Here is a 25,265-nt window from a genome sequence, read left to right as displayed (position 1 = left end):
AGCCTCTATGAACTGTAGTCCCTATAGTTTATAATTATAGGGCTCGTGGGTTGTGAACACATTATTACTAGCCACTCGAACCTGTAGATGATGTGGCTAATGATCACAGGATTAACAGAAGCAGAAGAATGAAGAAACATTCTAAATCTGAAGGTTTACTTTCATATAAGACTGTTAAGTTTCTTTAAATGTGTCTGCAGTGCTAGAAAATGAAGCCAGTACTTACCGACTCTACACTCTAAATGCGATCAACAGAACAGGGAGAAAAGTATTCACGGAGGTCAAGGGAACTCTCTGGAATAAAGTATTACGATAGTTGTGATTTAGTATCGTAGCTCACACGAACGTTGGAGTGAGGTGCTGTAGAGTTTAGAACTCCTAGTTTAGTATTTCGATAAAATAGTCGTTATTGTGAGCTTCTTTTACCAAAATTTTGCACTGACATTTCATGAAATACTACAAATTTACACTTCCTAACTCAAAAAATGATCAGCTTAAAATAAGCAAGGCCCCAAGTACAAACATAAACGAAATGCTATTTTTGCTTTACGTCGCACCGACACAGATAGGTCTTATGGCGACGATGGGATAGGAAAGGGCTAGGAATGGGAAGGTGTGAAAATGGAAAACCACGGAAAACCATCTTCAGCGCTGCCGACAGTGGAATTCGAACCCACTATCTCCCGGATGCAATAAACGAAATGGAGGAGCACTTTATCAATTGGACTTCTTGGCCAGTATACACTGCACTTTGCCAACAAAATTGGTTGGGCACTGTCATGCTTTTAGAATGAGTGTAAATGGTACCATTCGCTACGAATGGCCTTAAAAAATACTTGTTACTTTCCTAACGTAATAGAACTACACATGTTTACTGGACAGATGTGCATTAAAACGTAAGACAATATTTCATTATGGAGGACCATAGGACGGGACGAGGTATACAAACCTTGATAGTGATTTTTGGGTTCAAATTTTGTGTCAAGAAAGTACGCTATGTCATGTCCTAGAGCACAGATAACAATCATATATCTGTATAATTACATGCACACATTTACTAGGAAAACATGAAAATAAAAATATCTCAAACGTTAATGCAATTTATGCCAGGGGCTTTACGTCGCACCGACACAGATAGGTCTTATGGCGACGATGGGATAGGAAAGGCCTAGGAGTTGGAAGGAAGCGGCCGTGGCCTTAATTAAGGTACAGTCCCAGCATTTGCCTGGCGTGAAAATGGGAAACCACGGAAAACCATCTTCAGGGCTGCCGATAGTGGGATTCGAACCTACTATCTCCCGGATGCAAGCTCACAGCCGCGCGCCTCTACGCGCACGGCCAACTCGCCCGGTGTGCAATTTATGACACTAATGACCAACACTTCGTCGCACCTAAATGAAGTCAAATAAAAAATAAGCAATAATGTGTCATGTGTTCAGTAATGTGGGCGTTATGTTGGAAACGAACTGTGAACTGTTACTAATTTCCACTGTTTAATACAGTTTCCATTAAGGAGAATCATTTCTCCTTTAGTAGTTAGCAATCTTAATTTTCTAACTAGGCGGAACTGTGTAGACGGTCTGCACTGCTGAACAGTGTCTTGAAAAGGTGTGCCAGTCCATCTGATGAGCCCAATGGCAAGTTTCGGGTGAAAACCCACACACACACCAGAGATGTTCTTGTTGCTATGATTTTTGGATGTGTGGCGCAGTTAATGTTGCCCAATAATATTTTACGACTTGAGAAGATATCTAGATAGATAGATAATGCCTTTATTAGTGGCGAAGTTTCGGCTCAAGACACTCTCATATACTTAGCCAACTTAAAATGACAGATTAAGATTACAAATACAAATAACACAAATAATACTAAAAGCAACAACACTAGTAGTAATGTTAATAATAAAAGAATATTCAATATTAAAATGTTCATTTGAATGACGTAACTACAACAATTATCCAGCAAGACAGCGAGATCCACTCAGCAAGTGCTCACGGCAAGCCACTTTAAACTTACGATGAGACAGGAAGAGAATTCCATGACCTGGACTTATAGATGATGAACCCCCCTCCCTCCCACGGCACTTAACGCCCTTGAAAGGGCTTTGACCTGCCCAGCGACCGCTGTTCAGCCCGAAGGCCTGCAGGTTACGAGGAGCCGTGTGGTCAGCACGACGCATCCTCTCGGCCGTTATTCTGGGCTTTCGAGACCGGGGCCGCCATCTCACCGTCAGATAGCTCCTCAATTCTAATCACGTAGGCTGAGTGGACCTCGAAGCAGCCCTCAGGTCGAGAGAAAAATCCCTGATCAGGCCGGGAATCGAACCCGGGGCCTCCGGGCGAGAGGCAGGCACGCTACCCCTACACCGCGGGGCCGGCTGGAGATTATGAAGGAGCGGTTGTAAACAGTAGCATAGTTTACAGGTATGGCAGGAGAGGAGCCAGATCTTGTATTGTGGTCATGACACGACGAGAGGTACGAAAAAGGTAATGCATGATATTTGGGAGTATTAGTGGAAAGTATTTTGTGTGAAGTTCAAGGCGCTGCACAGAGCGCCATTTTCCCGATCTAGCTGGACAAAAATCATTTTTCGACTTCAGGCCGAAATGTGTACTGACTTATGTTTTTGACTCTACAAGGAATGTTTATATGCATGGCTTTCAAGTCCTCGTCAGCTATTTGTCATGTATGACTAAATGGCATAAACAAACCCCAACTGCTTCGCTCGCTCGCTGCCGTTCTTCAGTTGCTGTGAAGTTGGCTATGTTAACAGACCTATAAGTGGTACTAAATGAGTTATCTTTGTATGTGAAAGGCATAAAAATAATTCATACAAGTTATGTAGTTTTCATGAGGTGGAAATCAATGTTGTCAACTGGGACTGCCATAAAGATTACATTGTAAGATGTTAACGTAAAGCTGTTCTTTTCGTAACGCTAATTTCAAATATAGTAAAATAGGTTTACTACATTTAACCCTATTAAAACCAAATACACCTAGCGAGTTGGCCGTGCTGTTGGGGGTGCGCAGCTGTGAGCTTGCATGCGGGGGGGGGGGGGGGTAATGGGTTCGAACCCCACTGTCGGCAACACTGAAGATGGTTTTCCGTGTTTTCACATTTTCAAACCAGGCAAATGCTGGGGACGTACCTCAATTAAGGCCACGTCTTTTTCCTTCCGCTCCTAGCCCTATCCTATCCCATCATTGCTACAAAACCTGTCTGTGCCAATGCGACGTGAAGCCAATTGCAATAAAAGGAACTTACGACTATAAGCGTAAATTTCTAAACTTTTAAAATATGCATTCATTTTGTACTTTGTTTGCGCTAATAAGAGAAATCAATTTATTTCAATGGTGACCCATAGGCTATCCAGGATGCATCTCTTTCATGTATGATACCGGAGCAGCGCAAAATCAAGGAAAGATGAAATTTTCAGATCTATAGTGCAATATTTAAGAATACAAGATATATCAAGTGTCTGGAGCAGAAACGTAAAGATCATTTAGGGTATTTTCGAGGAGAATTCTCTTGCGATGGACAAAATATCTCAAGTACAATGGCAGATTCTCAGACAGAAATTCTGAACGGCTGGATAGACATTTAATTTCGCTGGAAGAAATACGTAACATTGAGGCTACAGTTTCGAGGGGAGTTGTACCTGAGCCATGTATTGGTTGAAGGTGACTTCCTAGGAAATTATTTAGTGATTACAGTACTAAAAGTGAAAGAAGGTAGGTGCAAAACACCACTGCGGTTGAAATTGATTTACTGCACTGTAATTGTTTCTGTCGACGGATAACACAACTTGTTTTGAGTTTTGTATTTTGTGTTAAGGTGGATAAATATTTGGAGTTTGTAATGTTGCCCTGAAACGTAACAAGTTTATAGTGGTATACAGACAGCCTGGCATCGAGGAAAAATGCCAGTGCCTCTTCATCGCTATGCTAGACATTATTTGATACAGAACACCCTCAATTCTTTAATTTCTTATTTTCAGTTCCCTCAACTTGTTAATTTTTTTTGGTTCCCTATGGATAAACTGGTAAAGGTCTTAAAAATTCCTGCGGCTCGTAAATTAGTAGATACAGCAAAAGAAATATTCATCTGCACTGGTGTTCTGTAGCAATGGTTACACATACCTTCTTTTCCTTTTAACACTGTTGTAACTAAACAACTTCCTATGAGATCGTCCCCTTCTACCCATACCTGGCCCAGGTATAATTATCCTTGAAACTGGAGCCTCAGAGTTGTGTATTTCTTTCGGTGAAATTAAATTTCCACCCATCCATTCAGAATTCCTTTCCAAGAATTTGTCATTGTGCCTGTGACATTTTGTCCATCGCAGGAGAACTTTCCCCGAAAACACCCCAACAGTTTTGTTTTAGTTTCTGCTCCAAATCACCTGATATACCTTGCATTCTTAAATATTGTACTATATATTTGAAAATTTCATTTTTCCTTGACTCCCCGCTGCTCCGGTACAATACTTGAAAGAGGTACATCCTGGTTAACTTGTGATGCGCCACTGATATAAATGTATTTCTGTCATTAGTACAAATAAGCGCAAAAAATGAATTCATATTTCAAAAGTCTGGAAAATCACGGATACAATCATATATTGTTTTAAGGTAGAATTTTGTTACTTCTTTATAACTCTATTTCAAGTTAGCGCTACGAAAATAATAACCTTATATTCACATCTGCAGTAACAATGTAATCTTCTTTACCGAGATCAAACCATCGTCGAAAACATTCAATTTCACCTCATGCAAAAGCAAATTCCTATATTATTTATTTACATGCCTTCTACATACAAGGATCACTCATATAGTATCGCAAGTCTGTTAATAAGGATAACTTCACTGCGACTGAAGAATGACAGGAAGCGAGCGAAGCAGTTGGGGTTTGTTTATGCTATATAGTCACCAAAAAGAGCTGGCGAAGACTTAAAAGTTATGCCTCCAACATTATTTGTACAGTCAAAAACGTAAGTCAGTACACATGTCTGTCCAAGTCAAGAAGTTGAAAAATGACTTTTGTGCAGCTAGATCAGGAATATTGCCCACTGTGCGCTGGTATACTCGAAGCCGCGTCAGCTCCTTACAATAAGGTGTTATATGAGCCTTATATCGCAGAATGAAGATATATCTTACGCAGCTGTTCAGAATCCGCTCCAGTTTCTTGTTACTCTCGTAGGTTATTTTAGTCAACACAATGTTACAATATACCGAGCAAGTGGCCGCGCGGTTTGGGCACGTCACTGTCAGCTTGCAGTCGGAAGACAGTAGGTTCGAATCCCACTGTCGGCAGCTCTGAAGATGGTATTCCGTGGTTTCCCATTTTCACACGAGGAAAATGTTGTGGCCGTACTTTCCCGTTTCGTTTCCGCTCGTAGCCCTTTCCTATCCTATCGTCTCCATAATACTTATGTGTGTCGGTGTGACGTAAATAAAAATTTAAAAAAGAGTGATATATATGTTGTATCAAAGAGTGAATTAGTTGTACATTACAGAACTATTTCAATGGGTATAAGCATTAATGTACACTGACTGACAGAGCAAATGCAACACCAAGAAGGAGTGGTCAGAACTTTATGCCAATTGCAGGGTAGACTGACGTCACTGAGGTATGCTCATGATGTGAAATGCGCCGCTGTGCTGCGCACGTAGCGAACGATAAATGGGACACGGCGTTGGCGAATGGCCCACTTCGTACCGTGATTTCTCAGCCGACAGTCATCGTAGAACGTGTTGTCGTGTGCCACAGGACACGTGTATAGCTAAGAATGCCAGGCCGCCGTCAACGGAGGCATTTCCAGCAGACAGACGACTTTACGAGGGGTATGGTGATCGGGCTGAGAAGGGCAGTTTGGTCGCAGCCGATACCCATAGGGATGTGTCCACGGTGCAGCGCCTGTGGCGAAGATGGTTGGTGCAGGGACATGTGGCACGTGCGAGGGGTCCAGGCGCAGCCCGAGTGACGTCAGCACGCGAGGATCAGCGCATCCGCCGCCAAGCGGTGGCAGCCCCGCACGCCACGTCAACCGCCATTCTTCAGCATGTGCAAGACACCCTGGCTGTTCCAATATCGACCAGAACAATTTCCCGTCGATTGGTTGAAGGAGGCCTGCACTCCCGGCGTCCGCTCAGAAGACTACCATTGACTCCACAGCATAGACGTGCACGCCTGGCATGGTGCCGGGCTAGAGCGACTTGGATGAGGGAATGGCGGAACGTCGTGTTCTCCGATGAGTCACGCTTCTGTTCTGTCAGTGATAGTCACCGCAGACGAGTGTGGCATCGGCGTGGAGAAAGGTCAAATCCGGCAGTAACTGTGGAGCGCTCTACCGCTAGACAACGCGGCATCATGGTTTGGGGCGCTATTGCGTATGATTCCACGTCACCTCTAGTGCGTATTGAAGGCACGTTAAATGCCCACCGCTACGTGCAGCATGTGCTGCGGCCGGTGGCACTCCCGTACCTTCAGGGGCTGCCCAATGCTCTGTTTCAGCAGGATAATGCCCGCCCACACACTGCTCGCATCTCCCAACAGGCTCTACGAGGTGTACAGATGCTTCCGTGGCCAGCGTACTCTCCGGATCTCTCACCAATCGAACACGTGTGGGATCTCATTGGACGCCGTTTGCAAACTCTGCCCCAGCCTCGTACGGACGACCAACTGTGGCAAATGGTTGACAGAGAATGGAGAACCATCCCTCAGGACACCATCCGCACGCTTATTGACTCTGTACCTCGACGTGTTTCTGCGTGCATAGCCGCTCGCGGTGGTCCTACATCCTACTGAGTCGATGCCGTGCGCATCGTGTAACCTGCATATCGGTTTGAAATAAACATCAATTATTCGTCCGTGCCGTCTCTGTTTTTTCCCCAACTTTCATCCCTTTCGAACCACTCCTCCTTGGTGTGTCATTGTCACTGTCAGTCAGTGTACTTTATTACAAATGATAATCGCCTGTTGCGTCAAATTTATGGTCTCAGTCGTAATAATTCGTAATAATTGTTTAAAATATTATTGGGCGGAAGCTCCTTTTCTTGACAGAATATAGGTTTGTACCGGTACCGCTTGAGTTTTATTCGTGTTTATTAATAAGCTGTTTTTATTTGCATGGCCAATTATATTAATTGCAGTATCATTATCAGTATCATTATCACTCGGTTTTGAATGATAGTATATCTGTACACCTTCGCGTACACTTTGCAGAGTTTTCAGAATTTTTATAAACTACGATCTTTCGATATGTCATTAATTTGGATGATAAACAACAGTGGTCAGAGGACCGACTCCTGAGGGACACTGAGGGTATTACTTTGCATTCCTGACTTTACATTTCCCACTGTGACACTGCAAACGAATTTCAAGATAAGAGAAAAAAAATCGAAGCAACACATTATTAAAATTTAGTTCTCGAAGTTTCTGCAGTAGTACGGTAACTAAGGATTGTCTGTGTCGAAGGCACTACTGAGATCTAATAATGCCAATACAGTCACGTTCCGTTGGTCCATTGCACGTCTGATATCATCCTTCAGTCGTAGTAAATCTGTCGCAGTGCTGTGCCGTTTTCTGAAACCGGATTGAAAGGGGTTGAGAAGATATTTGTTTGTGATCTTGACGTTCAAGCGCCTTGGATAAGGATGGTAGACTGGATTGTCGACAATAATATGAAAGAGAATCTAAGTTAGAGCTCTTCGGGACGGGTTTAATTAGTGCATGTTTCCAAACATCTGGGAGTACACCATTTGTCAGACAGTAGTTAAATATATGAGTTAGTATTGGCAGAACAACTCTCAAGATATCCTTAATGAGCGATATAGGAATGTCATCATTGCCTGTGGCATTAGGTGTATTAGAGTATATCGCACGTTAAATTTCATTCGAGCTGATATTTCCAAAAGAGAATTCTTCATGCACAGAATGCTGTTGAAACAAGGGTGGTGAATTTTCTTTTGCAAGTTACGTCGCACTGACACAGATAGGTCTTATGGCGACGATGGGACAGGAAGGGGCTAGGAGTGGTGGGAAGGAAGCGGCCGTGGCCTTAATTAAGGTACAGCCCCAGCATTTGCCTGGTGTGAAAATGGGAAACCACGGAAAACCATCTTCAGGGCTGCCGACAGTGGGGTTCGAACCCACTATCTTCCGAATACTGGACACTGGCCGCACTTAAGTGACTGCAGCTATCGAGCTCGGTAGGTGAATTTTAAGGGAAGGGGGCAGGGGCTATTCTTGGCCGTGTGAAATGATCATTTAAATCCTCTAGCGATATTGCTTTATGCACGTTTCTCTACGGCTTTACCTATAGTCTACCTATCCTACAAAATTTGCTGCATTTTTACTGGGACTGTTATTTTTCATCAGTTCCTGAAAGTATGTGTATCTAGAATTCCTAATTAACTGCTTATTTCTGTTTCTCAGAATCCTGTACCACCCGAAATCATTCGTGTCAACGCCTATCCGTAATGTCTGTACAGTTTGTCACGACTGGCCGTAGAAGATCTTGCATCGGCCGTTAGCCACGCAGAAGAATGTCGGGTGATTCTTACCTGCTTCCTTGAGGTGTGCTTGTCAAATATTTCCAGTGCCAGTGAATTGAACTAGTTTACTTTAGTGTTTATGTCCTGAACATTATGTACACTATCCCAGGGAAAGTTGTTTGCGTCGTGGCATAGATTTTTCCGGTCCATATGTCTTAAGTCTCTTATTGTAATGTAGCCTGGTTTGTATTTAGGTATTTGTGAAGAATAACTCAGGTATTTGTTGTTTGTTGTTTAAAGAGGCCTAAGATCTAAGGTACTGTGGTGTGTTGTGTGTACATGAGGGGAAGTGTATTAAAAAAATTCAGTCCTGGAGTTACAGGAGATAACCATATTGAGTTAAAATCCTTGGCCAAGCCGGGAATCGAACCAGGGGCCCTGTATAACAAAAGCCAGTACGCTGACCAGTTAGCCAAGGAGCCGGACACCATAATACCCAGAGTATACAGAGATAATAAAAAATATCACAAAGCGCTGATATGAATGAAGCAATCACAAATATATTCTATGTGGTCGTTAGAAAACATGGAAGTACTTACTTTTAGGTTCCCAGTAGCCACAGAACTGTTTCTGCTTGCCGTAGACATTGGGCACTCTGTATACCAGCGGCACTGTCAAGTTCTCGATGGTTAGATTGGAGATGGAGGCTGAAATTACTCTGTAGTTCATGTCGTTTGGACTCCTCTTAACCGTGTCATTGGTTGTTAGCGGTAGGAAGAACTTGCTGTTGGTGTAGGACACAAACTGAACTCGGATGCTGTGAGAACTTCTGTCTTGTAACAGTGCTTCAGAAGGTATATTTATTGAAATGTCCTTTATCTGAAAGAATACATCGTGAACTGAATGCATTTGAAGATCTATGAAAAGCAGCACTGAATATATCTTGATACAGTAAGTTATTTTAAATTAATGTTGGGAAACAAAGAATTTCTGCATGTGTAACGTAAGCACTATCACACATGAAATAGGTACGGTCAGATTTTTCTCCTGGAGCGAGTGAGAAACAACACAGAAAAATGTCGAGACTGCCAGCAAGAGAGTTCATTTCTCAGATCTTCAAACTGAGCAACTTCGTATTTCTACCTTCTTCACATCGTTATTCCCGTGGAAATAATTTAACTGCTCGGTTGTAAAGATGTACCGCGACATACATACATACATACATACATACATACATACATACATACATACATACATACATACATACATACAGTACCAGAAAGAGATAGCTCGTACTAACTTGTTATTTGAAAAGAGCATGAATTAAAGTTCTGAAGGCCCTTCCTAGGGAAAAGTAGCTAGGGTTTGGTACAGGAGGATAGATTCTATCTACAATCAGTGAAGATGTACTTTGAACTCTTGGTTTATTCAAAATTTTGCCAAGATTGAAATTCATATCACCTTGGTACAGTGAACCGCCATTTCCCGGATCGCCTTCCACAATGGTTCTCCAGGTAACTCGTACTCCAGTATCCTCTCGTTACCATGGGGTTGTACTCATACTCCAGGATACTCTCGCTACCATGGAATTGGATTCGTGCTCCCAAGTCCGCTCGCCACCATGGAATCGAACCCGTACCTCGTACCTGAAGGTCTCAAATTTCTCGGAGGTCTACGGCGATCTTGATGCGGGGTAATTACTCGTGGTTTAGATTCATATGAGTGCCCACAGTCGTACAGCCCCCCGACACGTTCACAATCACTTGTCACAAAATTTAGGAAAGTAATACCTTTATAAGCAGACAACACATTGTTTGGAATATGCCAATAAACTTCACTTGACACTTGCAGATAGAAACTAATGAATTCCACTTCAAAATGTTAAAGTTGAAAATGCGGATAGCATTCATTTAAGAAACGAAAATGTTGCCAAAAATGAAATAATTATGGAACACAATTTATGGTTATTTACCACTGAAAAACGATGAAACTAAACACAGTTCACTTGCTTTATATACACTGTCTGTGGTTACTTTTCCACAACGTAACAATAATACTCTCGCACTTGACACACAAAACAGAGCTATTAAAGAGTTTATCTGTACTATCTGCGCACTTTTTAGCGATAGATTTGTGTACTGGTTTGAGGAGTAAGGAGGGAGCACTTCCGGTTCCGTTAGTACCGCCAACTGAATGGAAGTGAAATCTGAATTGAATCGATAATATGATCGATCGACATGAATTTTCTAAACCTTTGTTATTTTAAGCCAGCAACTGTGTCACAAACACATTATATAACATTTCTCTACGCGAATCTTATTCCTAGAGTGAATTCTATAGTTTGGCTTTGCAGTGTAAATAACAACAGTACTAGTACGTAAAGTGTACGCCAGACGTCGCACAGCGATGCATAAGCGATTCATAATTTTTGTTTCAAAGATTGCCAGTACGAATCTCGAAGATTGCCGAGGTCGACCGCTTCAGCACTAGGGTGTAAATCTATCGCTAAAAAGTGCGCAGATGGTACGTCATTGCTAATAGCAATGAAATAAATAATGACTAGTCATTCACTCTTAGCACAGCGAGTCTCATAAAATAACAGAGTCACTGAGGAGTATTTACAATTATGTGCAGAAATAAGTTCGAATCCAGTTAATATTAACACCGTAATGGATTATCAGTTTAAGTCACTCGTATTTAATAGTACGGTTGGCACAGTCCATCGTACTCAAAGTTTATTACTAGTTATGTAGCACTTAAGTGTTGAATGGCAAGAAATAAGCAAACACTTGTGTTATAACGATGAGATATCTCAAACACTTTCAAATATCACAGTTACTGAAATATTAAATAATATTCTAACATTTGCAAAGCAACGAAATAAGTTAAACACTTCACTTGGTTTTTGATCGAAGAAACATTAAGTTCCACAGTTCGAGAATTACACTAAATTCAATTGTTGGCGTGAGAGTTTACAAGCCGCGTTTTACAATTACCACGTCGTCACTTGACTTTACTTTCCGATGTACGGAACAACACAGGGTCTAACCAAGCAGAGCCTTGGCCGAAGAATGTCTGTCTATCGCTGAGTAGCCCCACCTTTTTTACTGTCAAGGCCTAAACGTAATATGATAACGTGATTATTTCAAAGTGCATGTATTCAAACATCCCTCGATGTATTTCCTTGAGATTTGACAACAGAGATTTTCTTGTGATTGGCTACAGAGTAGCGCATCTCCCAAGACGATACGACCATTATTAAAAAAAGTTTCGTAAATTTCTGAATCGAAAATTCTCGAATGCATGACTCATGGATTCCAGATGCATCCAGTTCTCGCCACGAGGTAGGCGGGCTAGTCTGCTTTGTTCCTGCCTCTACGTCACGCACAGCTGTTCGCTCGCTCGCTGCCTCGTCCTGGCAGATGTAAACACAGCGAGCTTGGATTTCTCGGCTCGCGTGATTATTACTCGACATTGCTCTTAATAAATACGGCATGTACCGTGTGTTCCTTTTTTACAATTGGTTTTACGTCGCACCGACGCAGATAGGTCTTATGACGACGATCCATGCGTTCCTGGTACAATACATACACACATACCAGGAACTGAACACATTATCTAAGTTCGCTCGAAGGAGTGCGCCGCATTCTTATCTTTTTGAACATTACAACTTTCTCCAAGTGTTAATGTCCTTCCTAGAGCAGTTAGCAATTAATACCTTTTCAATGCCCATTTGTCTAAATTCTTGTGTGAGAGAGAAAGCATGATTTTGTTCTCCTTCGATATATACGATTATTCCTATATGTCATTTTCCGTGTACGAGATACGACCAATGAGAACTTTTACTGTCCGCGGTTTTATGCTAGACAGGAAATACTTTTGAGGAAAACAAGGCGATTTTGGCATATTTAGAGCCATAATTTTTGTGCATTTGTTGATAGTTATAATTTTGTTTTTTTCTTTTACTTCCATGTACTTTATTAAACTTCATTAACCTTTTGTTTCTACAATTTAACTATTTAAATAAATATGAGTCAGAACAATTCGAGTTTTGTTATTGACATATCTCTTCGTATCCTGACGTTTATAGGACGAAGTGACTGGAAGAACCGAAAAAACACTCTGAGATATACCAGAGTCAGTAAGTATTTGCGCCTCCATTTACGTCGCGCCAAGTAAACATGTTGAGTCAAAGGGTACAATGCAGACATAAGTACCTGTCATTATAAGGAACCAAACATGGCTGATGGTATCATGATTTATATAGGTAACACAAACAGGAAAGGAGTAATATTGCACAGCGATTAGTTGTATCATGACAATAGCCCGCAATTTGCCAAGGTATTACTCAACTGCTGGTTTAAATTTAAGAGATTTTGACAACGTATTTATTTAAGAGCCGCCTCTGTGGTGTAGTGGTTAGCGTGATTAGCTGCCACCCCCGGAGGTCCGGGTTCGATTCCCGGCTCTGCCACGAAATTTGAAAAGTGGTACGAGGGCTGGAACGGGGTCCACTCAGCCTCGGGAGGTCAACTGAGTAGAGGTGGGTTCGATTCCCACCTCAGCCATCCTCGAAGTGGTTTTCCATGGTTTCCCACTTCTCCTCCAGGCGAATGCCGGGATGGTACCTAACTTAAGGCCACGGCCGCTTCCTTCCCTCTTCCTTGCCTATCCCTTCCAATCTTCCCATCCCTCCACAAGGCCCCTGTTCAGCATAGCAGGTGAGGCCGCCTGGGCGAGGTACTGGTCATACTCCCCAGTTGTATCCCCCGACCAAGAGTCTGAAGCTCCAGGACACTGCCCTTGAGGCGGTAGAGGTGGGATCCCTCGCTAAGTCCGAGGGAAAAACCGAACCTGGAGGGTAAACAGATGATGATGATGATGATGATTTATTTAAGAAATGAATAAAGGAATTACATGTCTCATATTTAAATATATGAATTTTAAGGGCTTACAAATCTAATCAGTATTATCTAGGATGATAAACGTCGTGCATAAATGTTGAAAATGACTCCTATTATACATATCGTGACCGGAAGTAAAAGTTAACGACATGTGTGACATACCAAGAAGAATGCCAATTGCATTTCCGAAAATAAGAAATTTAAATTTATAAAAAACTTTACTTTCGAAAGTTGGAGTTTAAATTATGAAAGGACTTTGGAGAAACAGTATTCATTATTCAATGATCAGTAACACTTGTTTTTAACCGTGTAAAGGTGTACATTGTTGTTTAGGCGCCAGGAGCCCATGTAAAAGGACCACATGCCAGCTTTATTTTCCTTACTAGTACTATTAATAATAGTACTATAATTGCTGATACTCAGTTGTTTATTGGCTTTCAGTCTCTTCAGTTTGCGAGATTGTATGGGAGGATCCTATTGGCGTGGTGCCGCTACTATCATGGAGTTATTTGAACGAGCTTTAATTGTGTACAGCGCCAGTGAAGCGTGTGACGAATACTACTTTCTTCTGTTGTGGAATAGTGATTCCAGTTGTGTGAAATCCGTTAAATGAAATCTGAGTATTACGTGAACGCATATGACCATGGTCGATCGAGCGACATAAAAGTGAGTGTAAATTGATTGTGATGTGTATTATGTGTCCGTGCCAGAATTGACGTTGGGTGGACGTGATTCCTATCATAACAGAAAGCATTAATGACACCATCCATGAATCCACTGGCCAAACTCCATCAGTGTTTCATTTTAACATTTTTCCAAAGAGACCATGGCATGAGGTGCTGAAATGTCTGCAAGATCTCAAGCTGTCGATCGAGCTGTGTATCCAGGAAACAGCGAAACATTTGATGGCTCAAACAGAGTGGAGATTACGGCTTCTCCATAATAAGAGGTACCATCGACCGCTCCGTGTAGGGGAACCTGTTCTTGTGAAGCGACCAACAGTCCCCGATTCGCCTAACAAGTTCTACCACAAATTTGCTGAATTGTATATTGGCCCTAATCGAGTAATACAAAATCTGGATAATAATGCATACAAGGTGCAAAGTATGGATGGCACAACCGAAACCATCTACAATGTAGGAAATTTGAAGTTGTACCATACGTCCGGAGGCAGTTTGGGTGATGAGGATAATGCAGGAGAACTAGGGGAAACGGATGAAGAAAAGGCTGAAGAAGACGGAGAAGAAGATCGTCACCAAATGAGGAAGATGAAGAAGTAAATTATTTGGGCCAATTGTTTTCAGCTGAAGTGTGGGGGATGTAGATGTCCAGAATGCCAGTACCTGAAGAACTGGGGAGAGGCACTGAAACAGATGGCATATTATTTGGAAAGAGAGAACCAGGAACTTCGCCAGAGAGCCAGGAGTTTGAAAGAGTCGTAACAAGTTATAATCAGCTGAGCATTTGGTGACGAAATGTGTCCAGTGTCTGTACCCATTTCTTTTCGGGGAGAAGGGAATATGCACCCGACAGGGGCATGATCCAAGGACCTCTGGTCAAGACTGGCCATCCAAATTTCAGACGTAACGCTATTATGAGGAGAGAAATTGTTGCGAACGACGAAACAATATATCGGCCGCACATAACAAAGTTCAGTTCCGTGGGGGCACAAATACAATTTTAAAACAAGTCAGATCAGATGGAGGACCAGACTGCCCCAAACGAGCAGACACAAACACATCACTCACAAGGTGATTCAAACATTTATTACACATGAATAAAACACTGCATATTTACACATTATGTACAACAAATTCGGAGGTACACCAAAATACGTGTACTGCTGCCGGTCGCCATGTTCAGTGTCTGTGTATAAAACAAAAACGCAGCAGCACATTGCCAACTGTGACAAAATGATATGCAGCAGGCGAGTACCAACACAGAGGCCGCAACATACTCCCCCCTTTGACGGATCTCAACACTCAAAATCAAAGTCAAGTGTTCATGCTCATCAAGAGAAATGAATAAAAAAGAGAAAACTCAGATACAACATATACAAATATACAACTATACAACATCCTTGGGCAATGGACACAATTTCACTATGGCACGGCGCAAAAGACCAGTTTTAGTCTTTACACTGACCACACGAGTAATATTGCCACAACCAGGATGGAGCTCCTGGATTATACCAGTCTTCCAAACCAGAGGAGGAAGGTTATCCTCCCTTACAAGCACTAAATCTCCCACAGTTGGAGTCCACTTCCCTACGGACGACCATTTACGTCTTTGTTGAAGTGATTGTATGTATTCCTTTGACTACCTCTGCCAAAAATCGTGATACAGCTGTTGCACCAAATTCCATTTAGTTAGACAGGAGCGGGAGCTGTTGGATATGTCTGGAGATGGGATAGAGGTCAATCGTCTCCCTCCTAGAAAATGTCCAGGTGTCAAATAGCATTGATCATTGGGGTCGTCAGTCATTGAGCAGAAAGGTCTCGAGTTCAACACAGACTCAATTTGATACAAGCTCTTCAAAATTAAGAATGCATTTTCCTAGGGTCCGCTTTAAAAGTGATTTTGTGGACTTTATTCCAGCTTCCCAAAGCCCACCGAAATGAGGACTGGAGGGTGGAATAAACTTCCAATTCACATTCAAATTAGATGAATATTCTTCTATTTCAGTAGAGCTATCCTTAATAAATCTTAATAACTCATTGTTGGCTCCAACAAAATTTGTGCCATTATCACTCAAGATGAGATTTGGAAATCCTCTACGCGCCATGAATCTTCTAAATGCGGCGAGGAAGTCCCGAGTCGTTAGACTCTTCACCGTTTCAAGATGTATTGCCTTAGTGATAAGACAAACAAAGAGAGCAATGTACGCTTTAAACTTTACCTTACTCCTCGGGTTATCACCTTTTATGATGACTGGGCCACCATAATCAAGAGAAAACATTTGTAAGGGTAAAACACCTCGAGACAAGTGGTCAGCTGGATTGCTGTGGGTAGGTACGTGTCTCCAATCCGAGACTGAAGTGAGGGATTGAATTTCAGCAACTCTATTAGCACAAAGGTTTTCCAACAATTGGCGGGTTTCTGTAACCAACACAGAACTATCGTGCTGTCAGTCCAGCAGTATGTGGAGAAAGGAATGTGCAATTTCAGCGATTCAGTGACCTTACTCATAAGGCGAGAAAGCAATAGAGCAGCACAAAGCTCTAAACAGGCAATAGATTGCTGTTTTAATGGAGCAACTCTCGATTTAGAAGTCAACAGGATCACTGATACCTCATCATTGTCAGATACTGTCCTAACATACACACAAGCACCATAGGCAGCTTCTGAAGCGTCAGAAAAGCCATGGATTTCAATAACCTTGTTCTTAGCGAAAGGTATTACATTTCTTTGCACTCCGAGTTCGTTGAGCAAGGGGAGCTCACTGTAGATAGCATTCCAGATTTCAATAATTTCAGATGAAGGTTCTAACACATCATCGCAATCAATTTTCAACTGCCAAAGAGACTGCAGGATAAGCTTACACTTAACTACGGCACATCCAAACAATCCAAGGGGATCAAATATGGAAGCAATGATAGTGAGAGTGCTCCTCTTAGTGACTTCCTTAGGTGCTTTCTTCAAATTTATTTGAAACTGAAACTCATCACATTTAGGATACCACACGATAACTAATGTTTTAATAGCTTCATCCTTAGTGAGGTGACAAGGTGACAACATTTCTCTATCCTCTACAGGGACATTGGCAAGAGCTTCTGGACAATTTGACGTCCACTTTCTAAGATGAAAATGTGCACTATCAAGCACAGAAGAAATTTCTGATTGAAGCTCCTTAACTTCTTCAACTGAACTAGTACCTGTCAGCAGGTCGTCAACATAAAAACAAGAGCGAATGATCTCTGAGGAAGTGGGGTGAGATTTCTTGTGTTCATCAGCAAGTTGAACTAGACATCTCGCAGCAAGAAAAGGGGCGGAACTTGTACCGTATGTGAGAGTAGTAAGACGGTAGTCCTTGATTTCTTCATCGGTAGATTCACGCCAGACAATTTTCTGAAGGTTTCTGTGGTCAGGATGAATTAGCACACATCTATATACCTTAGCAATGTCAGCCGTAAGAGCAACAAAATAGGTTCTGAACCTTAAGACAATGGACAGCAAGTCGGGCCGACTGCAGAACATCTTAAGGCCCAAGCCGAGCGACGACTGCAAGGAACGAGAAACAAATGTTTCCATCGCCCCTGAAGAATCGGGAAACTTGTTCTTGTGTAGAGTTCTACTAGGTCAGATCCTCTTGCTCGTTTCTACCATAAGTTTGCGGAGTTGTATATTGGCCCATATCAAACTGTTCATGTGTATGAGAACAATTCATACAAAATGAGGAGCATGGATGTTACAGTGGGGAAGACATTTAATGCAGCGAACTTGAAGGTGTATTACCAAACAGCGCAAATCGGAATTGAAGAGATGCACAACGGTGAAGCATTGGAAGAAGAGGAAGAAGATGAGTGAAACATGGGGGATGAAGACACGGAAGACGAGGTTATTTTTCCAGGAAATAAATAGAATGAAGAAGAAGTCGAACGTGAGACTTCGCCCAAACCTAAGGACAAAGACTGTACGAAATGCAGTGGCAACCAGAGAAAATTCATGGCATTGTTGGACATACAATATCAAGGAAGGTAGGAGCAAGAAGAACTCCTGGAAATAAACAAGAAACTTATTCAAGGGAAAGGGCGCTCGAAGGAGGAAACGGGCGTAATATCGAATGGCAACATTTTGGCTACTCAAATCTTAGAGAAACCATTTCTTTTTCATCGGAGTACGGGAGGAATTTGCCGTATCACCAGATCACGGTCTAAATAGAATCATTTTATATAATCAGAATGTTCGAATATAGCACAGTGTTCTCCCAAGGACATTCTTAATGGCGCAGCGCCCTGTGTTTTTACAGACCGCCCGGCTAACATAACCAAGATATGTGCTAGTTACATAATATTAATAAATATTTTAGTCGTTGGGTGCTCCAATTTAAAACTAGAATACAAAAAACGGTTTAATTAAATGGTAAATCTTCATTATTATCAGGATAATTGCATCAGTTGAATCGGAGTTTAAATGTTTAGCTTGATTATCACGTAGTGTCGTGAGCGAGCAGGTCTGGAATCACATCCGAGCACTCGATCCCTCACGACGTCACAACCCTGCATGGCATTTCACAGCAACCGAGTGGGAAGCCCCAGTTTTACATTATTATGAACGAGCAGTAGGGAACTAAAAGTTCGTGATTATAACACTAAAATAATTCACTTTTGCAGTGAATATTTACCTGTCTGGTATTGTTAACGCCCTCTTTGGATTAGTGATAGGATGTTGGCCTCGAGATCCCAAGATAGCAGGTTCAAACACGCCAGAGGTGTTCAGATTTTTGAGTGGCGGAGCAAATTCCATTCGACACACCATGTTGTACGATGTCAGCATGTAAACTATCTCTGGTAACAAAATTTGGTGTTTACCTCACCAAATTTATTAAATGTCATTTATAGACGTTCAAGAGAGACTCGGTTTACCCTGCCATCTAGTAGGCTTAGAGTAAAATAGAACGTTGAAATTGACGAGCCAGGTGGCGTCAAATGAAAATGCTTGCACACGCTAGGTGTGGCCATACGATGATGATAATTATGATAGTTATTATTATTATTATTATTATTATTATTATTATTATTATTATTATTATTATTATTATTATTATTATTATTATATCGGGAGTACACACCCTCCGTCCCGTTCACCTGCGCGTCTTATAGGAGGCCATCTCTGCTGTGAATCCTAAACTATGCACCACTAGATACTTGGACCTTGAACCTTTAGATATCGAGCTCGATAGCTGCAGTCGCTTAAGTGCGGCTAGTATCCAGTAATCGGGAGATAGTGGGTTCAAGCCCCATTGTCGGCAGCCCTGAAGATGGTTTTCCGTGGTTTCCCATTTTCACACCAGGCAAATGCCGGGGCTGTACCTTAATTAAGGCCACGGACGCTTCCTTCCAATTCCTAGGCCTTTCCTCTCCCATCGTCGCCATAAGACATATCTGTGTCAGTGTGACGTAAAGCAAATTGCAAGAAGAAGAACCTTTAGATGCCTCTACTATCGGCCTATGTGCCCCCTCTGGCGGGATTATGGACGATTACCTTTTAAGTGAACTTTCAATTGTCAATGTTTGTAAGCCGTAAGTGTTTGTACATTATTGCTTTTATGTGCTAAGGTTATCAGCAATTCTGCGACTTCCTTCTTCCTTAGTTACTAACCAATCAGAATTTTGTTGTATATTTTTTTAGCCAATTAAAATTGCGGGTGTGTACAAGCATTCTGCCTAGCTCAAGAGAGAAAAGGAACTTCTCCTCTAAGATACTATAAAAGCTGAGCCATAGTCGGAAGGCCCAACAACTCAATGTAATGGCAGAAATCTCTTAACATGTGATAGATCCAGGCAGAGAACTTGAGGGGAAGGTTTTAAGCTGTTTTTCTTAATGTAAAGTTCTAAAACAACTGTTCAGATGTAAATTTTCGGCAAGTCCGAGAACTTTGTTTAAATCCCTGCGGGAAAACAGTTAATTTACGGAAACAAAGAGTGTTCACCCTCTGTTAATTCCCATTCAACTTGGCATGGAGGTGACTACGATTTTCTAAACCTCTTAATTCTTCACACTACAGTACTTTGGTACTTAATATTTCGCATCTAGTCACCCCTCTGTAGTATAGGCTTAGCCTCTCCAAACTTCGGGCCATAAGCCCATTTGGGATTTTAAGTGTCTTTCAAATTGGAGTGCAAGTGTTTTGCCTCCTAGCCTTTTGTTCAAGTCCGATCACCTTAAACCTTTCATTTTGTACATTAAGGCGTTCTACCCCATAGCAAAATGGTTAGCGTACTGACCTTTGGTCACACGGGTCCCGGTTTCAGTTCCCGGCAGTGTCGGGAAATTTAACCATAATTGGTTAATTTCGCTGACATGGGGGCTGGGTGTATGTGTCGTCTTCATTATCGCTTCATCCTCATCCCGACACGCAGGTCGCCTATGGGAATCAATTTAAAAGACCTGTATCTGGTGAGCCGAACTTGTCCTCGGACACTCCCGGTACTAAAAGTCATACACCATTTCTATTGTACATTAAGGCAATTTCAAATGGGCACGCATTTCCCCTGTTTACATTGTCATTATTTATAGACGAGTGTGTAGCAGACTTGAGCAGAAATGACAGTAAATTCATAAGGTGTTATTTCGTTAGAAACTGGTGCCTCTGAGGGGTGGACTGTGATAACTTTTGGAGCGCAGTCTCGTAGAATGCAAAAGAGTGGAGCCAACATGCTCTCGTAAAAGTGTACCTGTTTTGAGCTAGATTCCTCAACCCCTGCAAGTTATTGTTATTTTCTCTATTGTACATGATTTTTAACTTTAATTCATTGTTATTGTGGGAGGTAACGAGCTCATTGTCAACTGTTACTTGTTGTTGGTCATTCAGAGTACCTATCAAATTTTAAACTAAAAAAGGAAAGAAATGCAATTTCAAAATTTTGTGCTTTAACTTATACTCTGATCATTTCACTGTCCACCCATTCACCCCAGCACCTTCTGTAAACCGTGGAAACCCCGGAACAATATTATTATTATTATTATTATTATTATTATTATTATTATTATTATTATTATTATTATTATTGCCCTGGGGGGAATAAATTGAAATTTTCTGGCATTCACTTTTTTACTTAGTATTCTCCACCTGGCTTCTCATTCCTGCCACCTGCGTGACGAACATTTCTGGGGAGAACACTCTAAGCACCATACAGAGCCAGAACTCCGGGCTTTAGAAGGAAGTGACCCCGTAGCGCAAGCTCCAATACTTGCAAATACTTGTAGAGAGCCCAAACGGGAAGGAAACCTTATTTCAAATTTACTCGTGAAGACCTCGTAGACTGCGTTACCACGCCAGGGTGAGTAAGGGAAAGGAGATCGCGAGACAGTGACAGGGAGGTTTGAATTTGTCACGTGAAGCGAGTGGTGACAAGTATACGTAGCCAAATATGAACACTTCAGGCCTGGCAGCAAGCTATTAGAGCAAGTTATTTCCATACGAGTCACAGTTCCATCATTGGTTGAACACCAAAATATAGTGATTTAATATATGGAGAACTATTTGCACCATTGCGGTGACAAGCAAGCAACTTAATGGTTTCCTCTTTCAAATTCATACGGCCGTCGACAGCACGCGGCCGGTACACAAAGATAGGCTTGTAGGAAGAGCAGGGATGCACCGACCCTAAGGGACACGGGCTTTTACTATAAAGGGGAACCAGCCGTGGAAGCTTGAAGGTAGTGACTGAAGGACCGGCACGGCGTAGGTGTCGCTCGTATCGAACCTCGAGACTCTGTGCATATATGATAGTGCCTTATACAAAGCAATTACAAAGTTTTACATTGGAAATAGACTAGCTCGCCCGAGCGTGTACTGTGCGTAAATGATATGTGAACTAGATCAAGTTCGTCATTTTATTGCGGTTCATGGAAAGTTAGCTGCCTAATAGACTTGTTGTGACCGGGTTTTCATATCCTTAAGAGGCTTTACTCCTGATCAAACACATATCTAGTAGGAGATTTATCTTAACAATCTCGCCTAGGCTGAGACATTGTGCGCCTATACATACAAATCAGTGAAGAAGAGTATTTGATTGCAGCATCCAGTTTCCAGGACTTGCAGTGAACAAGAAAGAACAAGACGGCAACAAAGATGGCGTTCCTAGTAGTAGAGTGCCAGGCTTCCAGATTCAACGTCCGCAGCTGTATGACGTGCTAACTCCACAATGTAGACGCGGATGGTATGCTGAGGCAATGGCGGAGGATATCAGATTAGTTAAACTGCAATTTAAGCATGATTTATAGTTGGAGACTCGACTCAAGGCATTTTTCAATAATGTATATTTAAGTATATAAGTTTCGATGATGATGATGCTTGTTGTTTAAAGGGGCCTCACATCGATGTCATCGGCCCCTATATACGTTTCAATGCCTTAAGCATGTTTATTTCAAGTGCAGATTATTTAATTTAAGTTGGGGCAAACGGTACGCGCCAGGCATGTTTTTTATTAGTTTTGCTTAAGATGGTATGAGGATAGTGATAGTTTAAGAGTTATTCGTGTTTTATATGTAGTTTTCTTAAGCGCCATTTTGGACGCTCAGGTTGTGTTGATGTCATTGTCTTCAGACAGATTTGGAGTTTTGAACGGGAAACACGGTATCGAATACCAGATAGTTAATACTGTCAGGATGTTCATGATTTGCATGGAGCCTCTTTTTTCGCCTTGGAGCGAGACCAGTGAGATATTTCCACCGTTGTAAACGAGCGAGAATATTTTAGAATCATATGCAAGAGACTGACCCGTAGCCGAGTGAGATTAGAACCCAGAGAGGGTGGGTACGAGGCCAGAAAGATTCCGGATATATGTGTATATTACCACCATGAGATATTTGTGGAATTAGCGGTGAGAAGGCTGAGATAATAGGCCAAGAGCGAGCCAATACTCCAACCTGTATATTCTAGATGCGAGGCGCGAGGAACGCTAATGAGTGTAGCTCATCCTCCAGAGAGAGGCGAGATATGTGTGAAGTACGGATTAATGTGAGCCCTGATGTGGCGTATTATGTGACGCAATTAATGGAATACAAATCGGGCTTATTTGTGCCGCATTCTTTGTTAGTGTGATGGTAGTTGAATCTCGTTCCGCAAGACATATAGAATAAGGTCTAGTAAGGAACGCAGGTACTTGGAGACTTTCTATGCCGGTCGCACGAGCCGTTGCGAGTGAATAGGCATGTACACATAATCCCGTTATCTCGGACCGAGCTAAAGGGGGTCTGTTCGCATTTAAAGTTATTTTCGCTGGTTACTTTCTCCCCAGCTCAGCTGATTTTTCCTATTCTAACCGGCAAATACCTGCAACGTGCGCGGAATACAGCTGGTGATATCCAGAGCCATGGAGGTTTTGTGTTCGAGACCAGGATCTCAGACGACGACATCAATTGTATTTATTTGTTTTTCGTTTTCAGGATGTGTCTTATTGCACCTTGTATACTTGTTTTGTATATTTATTGTCCTTTGTTGTTGTGTGCAGCTTTATATAAAAATGGGTTAAACTGCGAGCAGGATTTTTGGTTGTGAGCTTCAACCCTCTTCATCTTATCCGGGCGGATCCCCTGATATTAAATTCTGTGTTCTTTTGGCGGTATATGTGTCAGTCCCAAGTCATTGTTTTATAATTTGTTTACAGACTAGAGCGGATTTGTTTAACGAGGTCGAGATGTGCGAGTCTATAATTATATGTAAAGCGCAGAGACGGTCCAGTTCGAGGCATCGTGCCACCCGTAGATTTAACTAATGTGTACACTCCGTAAAAACAATGATACCACCGTATTTATACATACATGTTTATAATATGGGTTCGAGACCCGTGTTCAGCACGAACTGAGTCCCTCCACGATTCTTTATTTTCAGTGTTCTCTCTTGAATCTTGACCCCACATTCTTAAATCATTACATCTACAATCTAGTAGAGTAGTATCCTTGGTACTTTCTCTTTATGGATGTGTATCACATCTGAGTCCAACCGTTCACTCAGTTTAATCCGAGTTCATTCCTAACAAGACTTACGGTATATCCCTTTATCAGGAGTTTTTCCTAAATGCCTCAATCAGCAGTTGTTCTAAATATCTTCATATTTATTACATCCATCATTTCCAAATCAAGAGGAATGATTTTGATTCTCTCGAATGATTCGGTGTACCAAGCGAACACAGAAGACCAATAGAAAGGGCATGGAGCGTAAAGTAAAGCTAGCCAGTGAGTGACAGTTAAACCAAGATGGCGACAGCCACTGATGAGTCGCCCTACTAGCGAGCGCTTCCTGTCTTCAAAGAGTGAGAGATCTGAAGCCAATGACAAACCCTGCCAACAATTCCAGTTGAGTATATTGCAGAGTATTCAATTATATCTTTCAAAAACACTCAGTGATGCCTTACACAACCCAAAGTCGGAAATCACCTAAAGAAAACAGTAAATTTTATGGGACAGTAATTAGTAACATAATGTCAGCCACATTTGACCATTTATGCATATATTGTCATGTTTTCTGATGACTTGGATACATTTTGTTATTTTATCTTACGCTGCATTCTGTAGGGAAGATTTTTCTCTGTTTGCGCCCTGAAATGTATATTTTGTTAGAACAGTTAAAATAATTTAACTGACGTATGTTACACAATGCAAATATTTTACATACGGCAATAAAGAATATATTAGAGTTCTTTTAGAAATTTTCTATTCTATACTATTGTAATCTTCTGTGAAAATTGTAACTAGCAGTGTAGTGATTGACTGCGCAAAAAGAAGCGAAGCAGCGCGGAACGTCAAGCAACCTAAGTTAAACTCCATTGTCTAAAATTTTCGATAAAAATGGAATTAATGAAAAGGTATCTAATTACTATTATCATCAACTTTATCTAATCATCTATACATACAAGTATTACTCCAGAGATTTTCAACAGTTTAGATGATTTTCTTTCACTGAACATTTTTATTAATGAACTCAACCATGTAAGAAACTATGCTAGAGGCTAACTTCTTAATTAAATAGTTACTGATACTATGGCAGTCGCAGCTACTGCTTTTTTAAAATTTACTGGTGATAGTTAATATTCCTGACTTAATAGTAGGATGAAAAAAAGGGAATCACGCGGTCCATTCCGTAATTGCAAGACTTTCCACGTTGGTTTTTAACCAAAAAAATGTGATCAACACTTGTAAAGT

At 41.6% G+C, this 25,265-nt stretch overlaps 1 protein-coding gene across 1 annotated transcript in view; it reads right to left on the bottom strand.

Moving 5' to 3' along the window:
- The window catches only part of LOC136863695 (uncharacterized), a 415,056-nt gene that overhangs the window by 127,984 nt on the left and 261,807 nt on the right, over positions 1 to 25,265 (bottom strand). The window contains exon 19 of the mRNA XM_068226041.1: positions 9,093 to 9,372. Within this exon, the coding sequence (XP_068082142.1) occupies positions 9,093 to 9,372 (280 nt within the window). The remainder of the gene's footprint in view (positions 1 to 9,092; positions 9,373 to 25,265) is intronic.

This window comes from Anabrus simplex, chromosome 2 (assembly GCF_040414725.1).
Source record: "Anabrus simplex isolate iqAnaSimp1 chromosome 2, ASM4041472v1, whole genome shotgun sequence".
Classification (NCBI taxonomy): Eukaryota; Metazoa; Arthropoda; class Insecta; order Orthoptera; family Tettigoniidae; genus Anabrus; species Anabrus simplex.
This window is presented reverse-complemented; position numbering and strand designations above follow the sequence as displayed.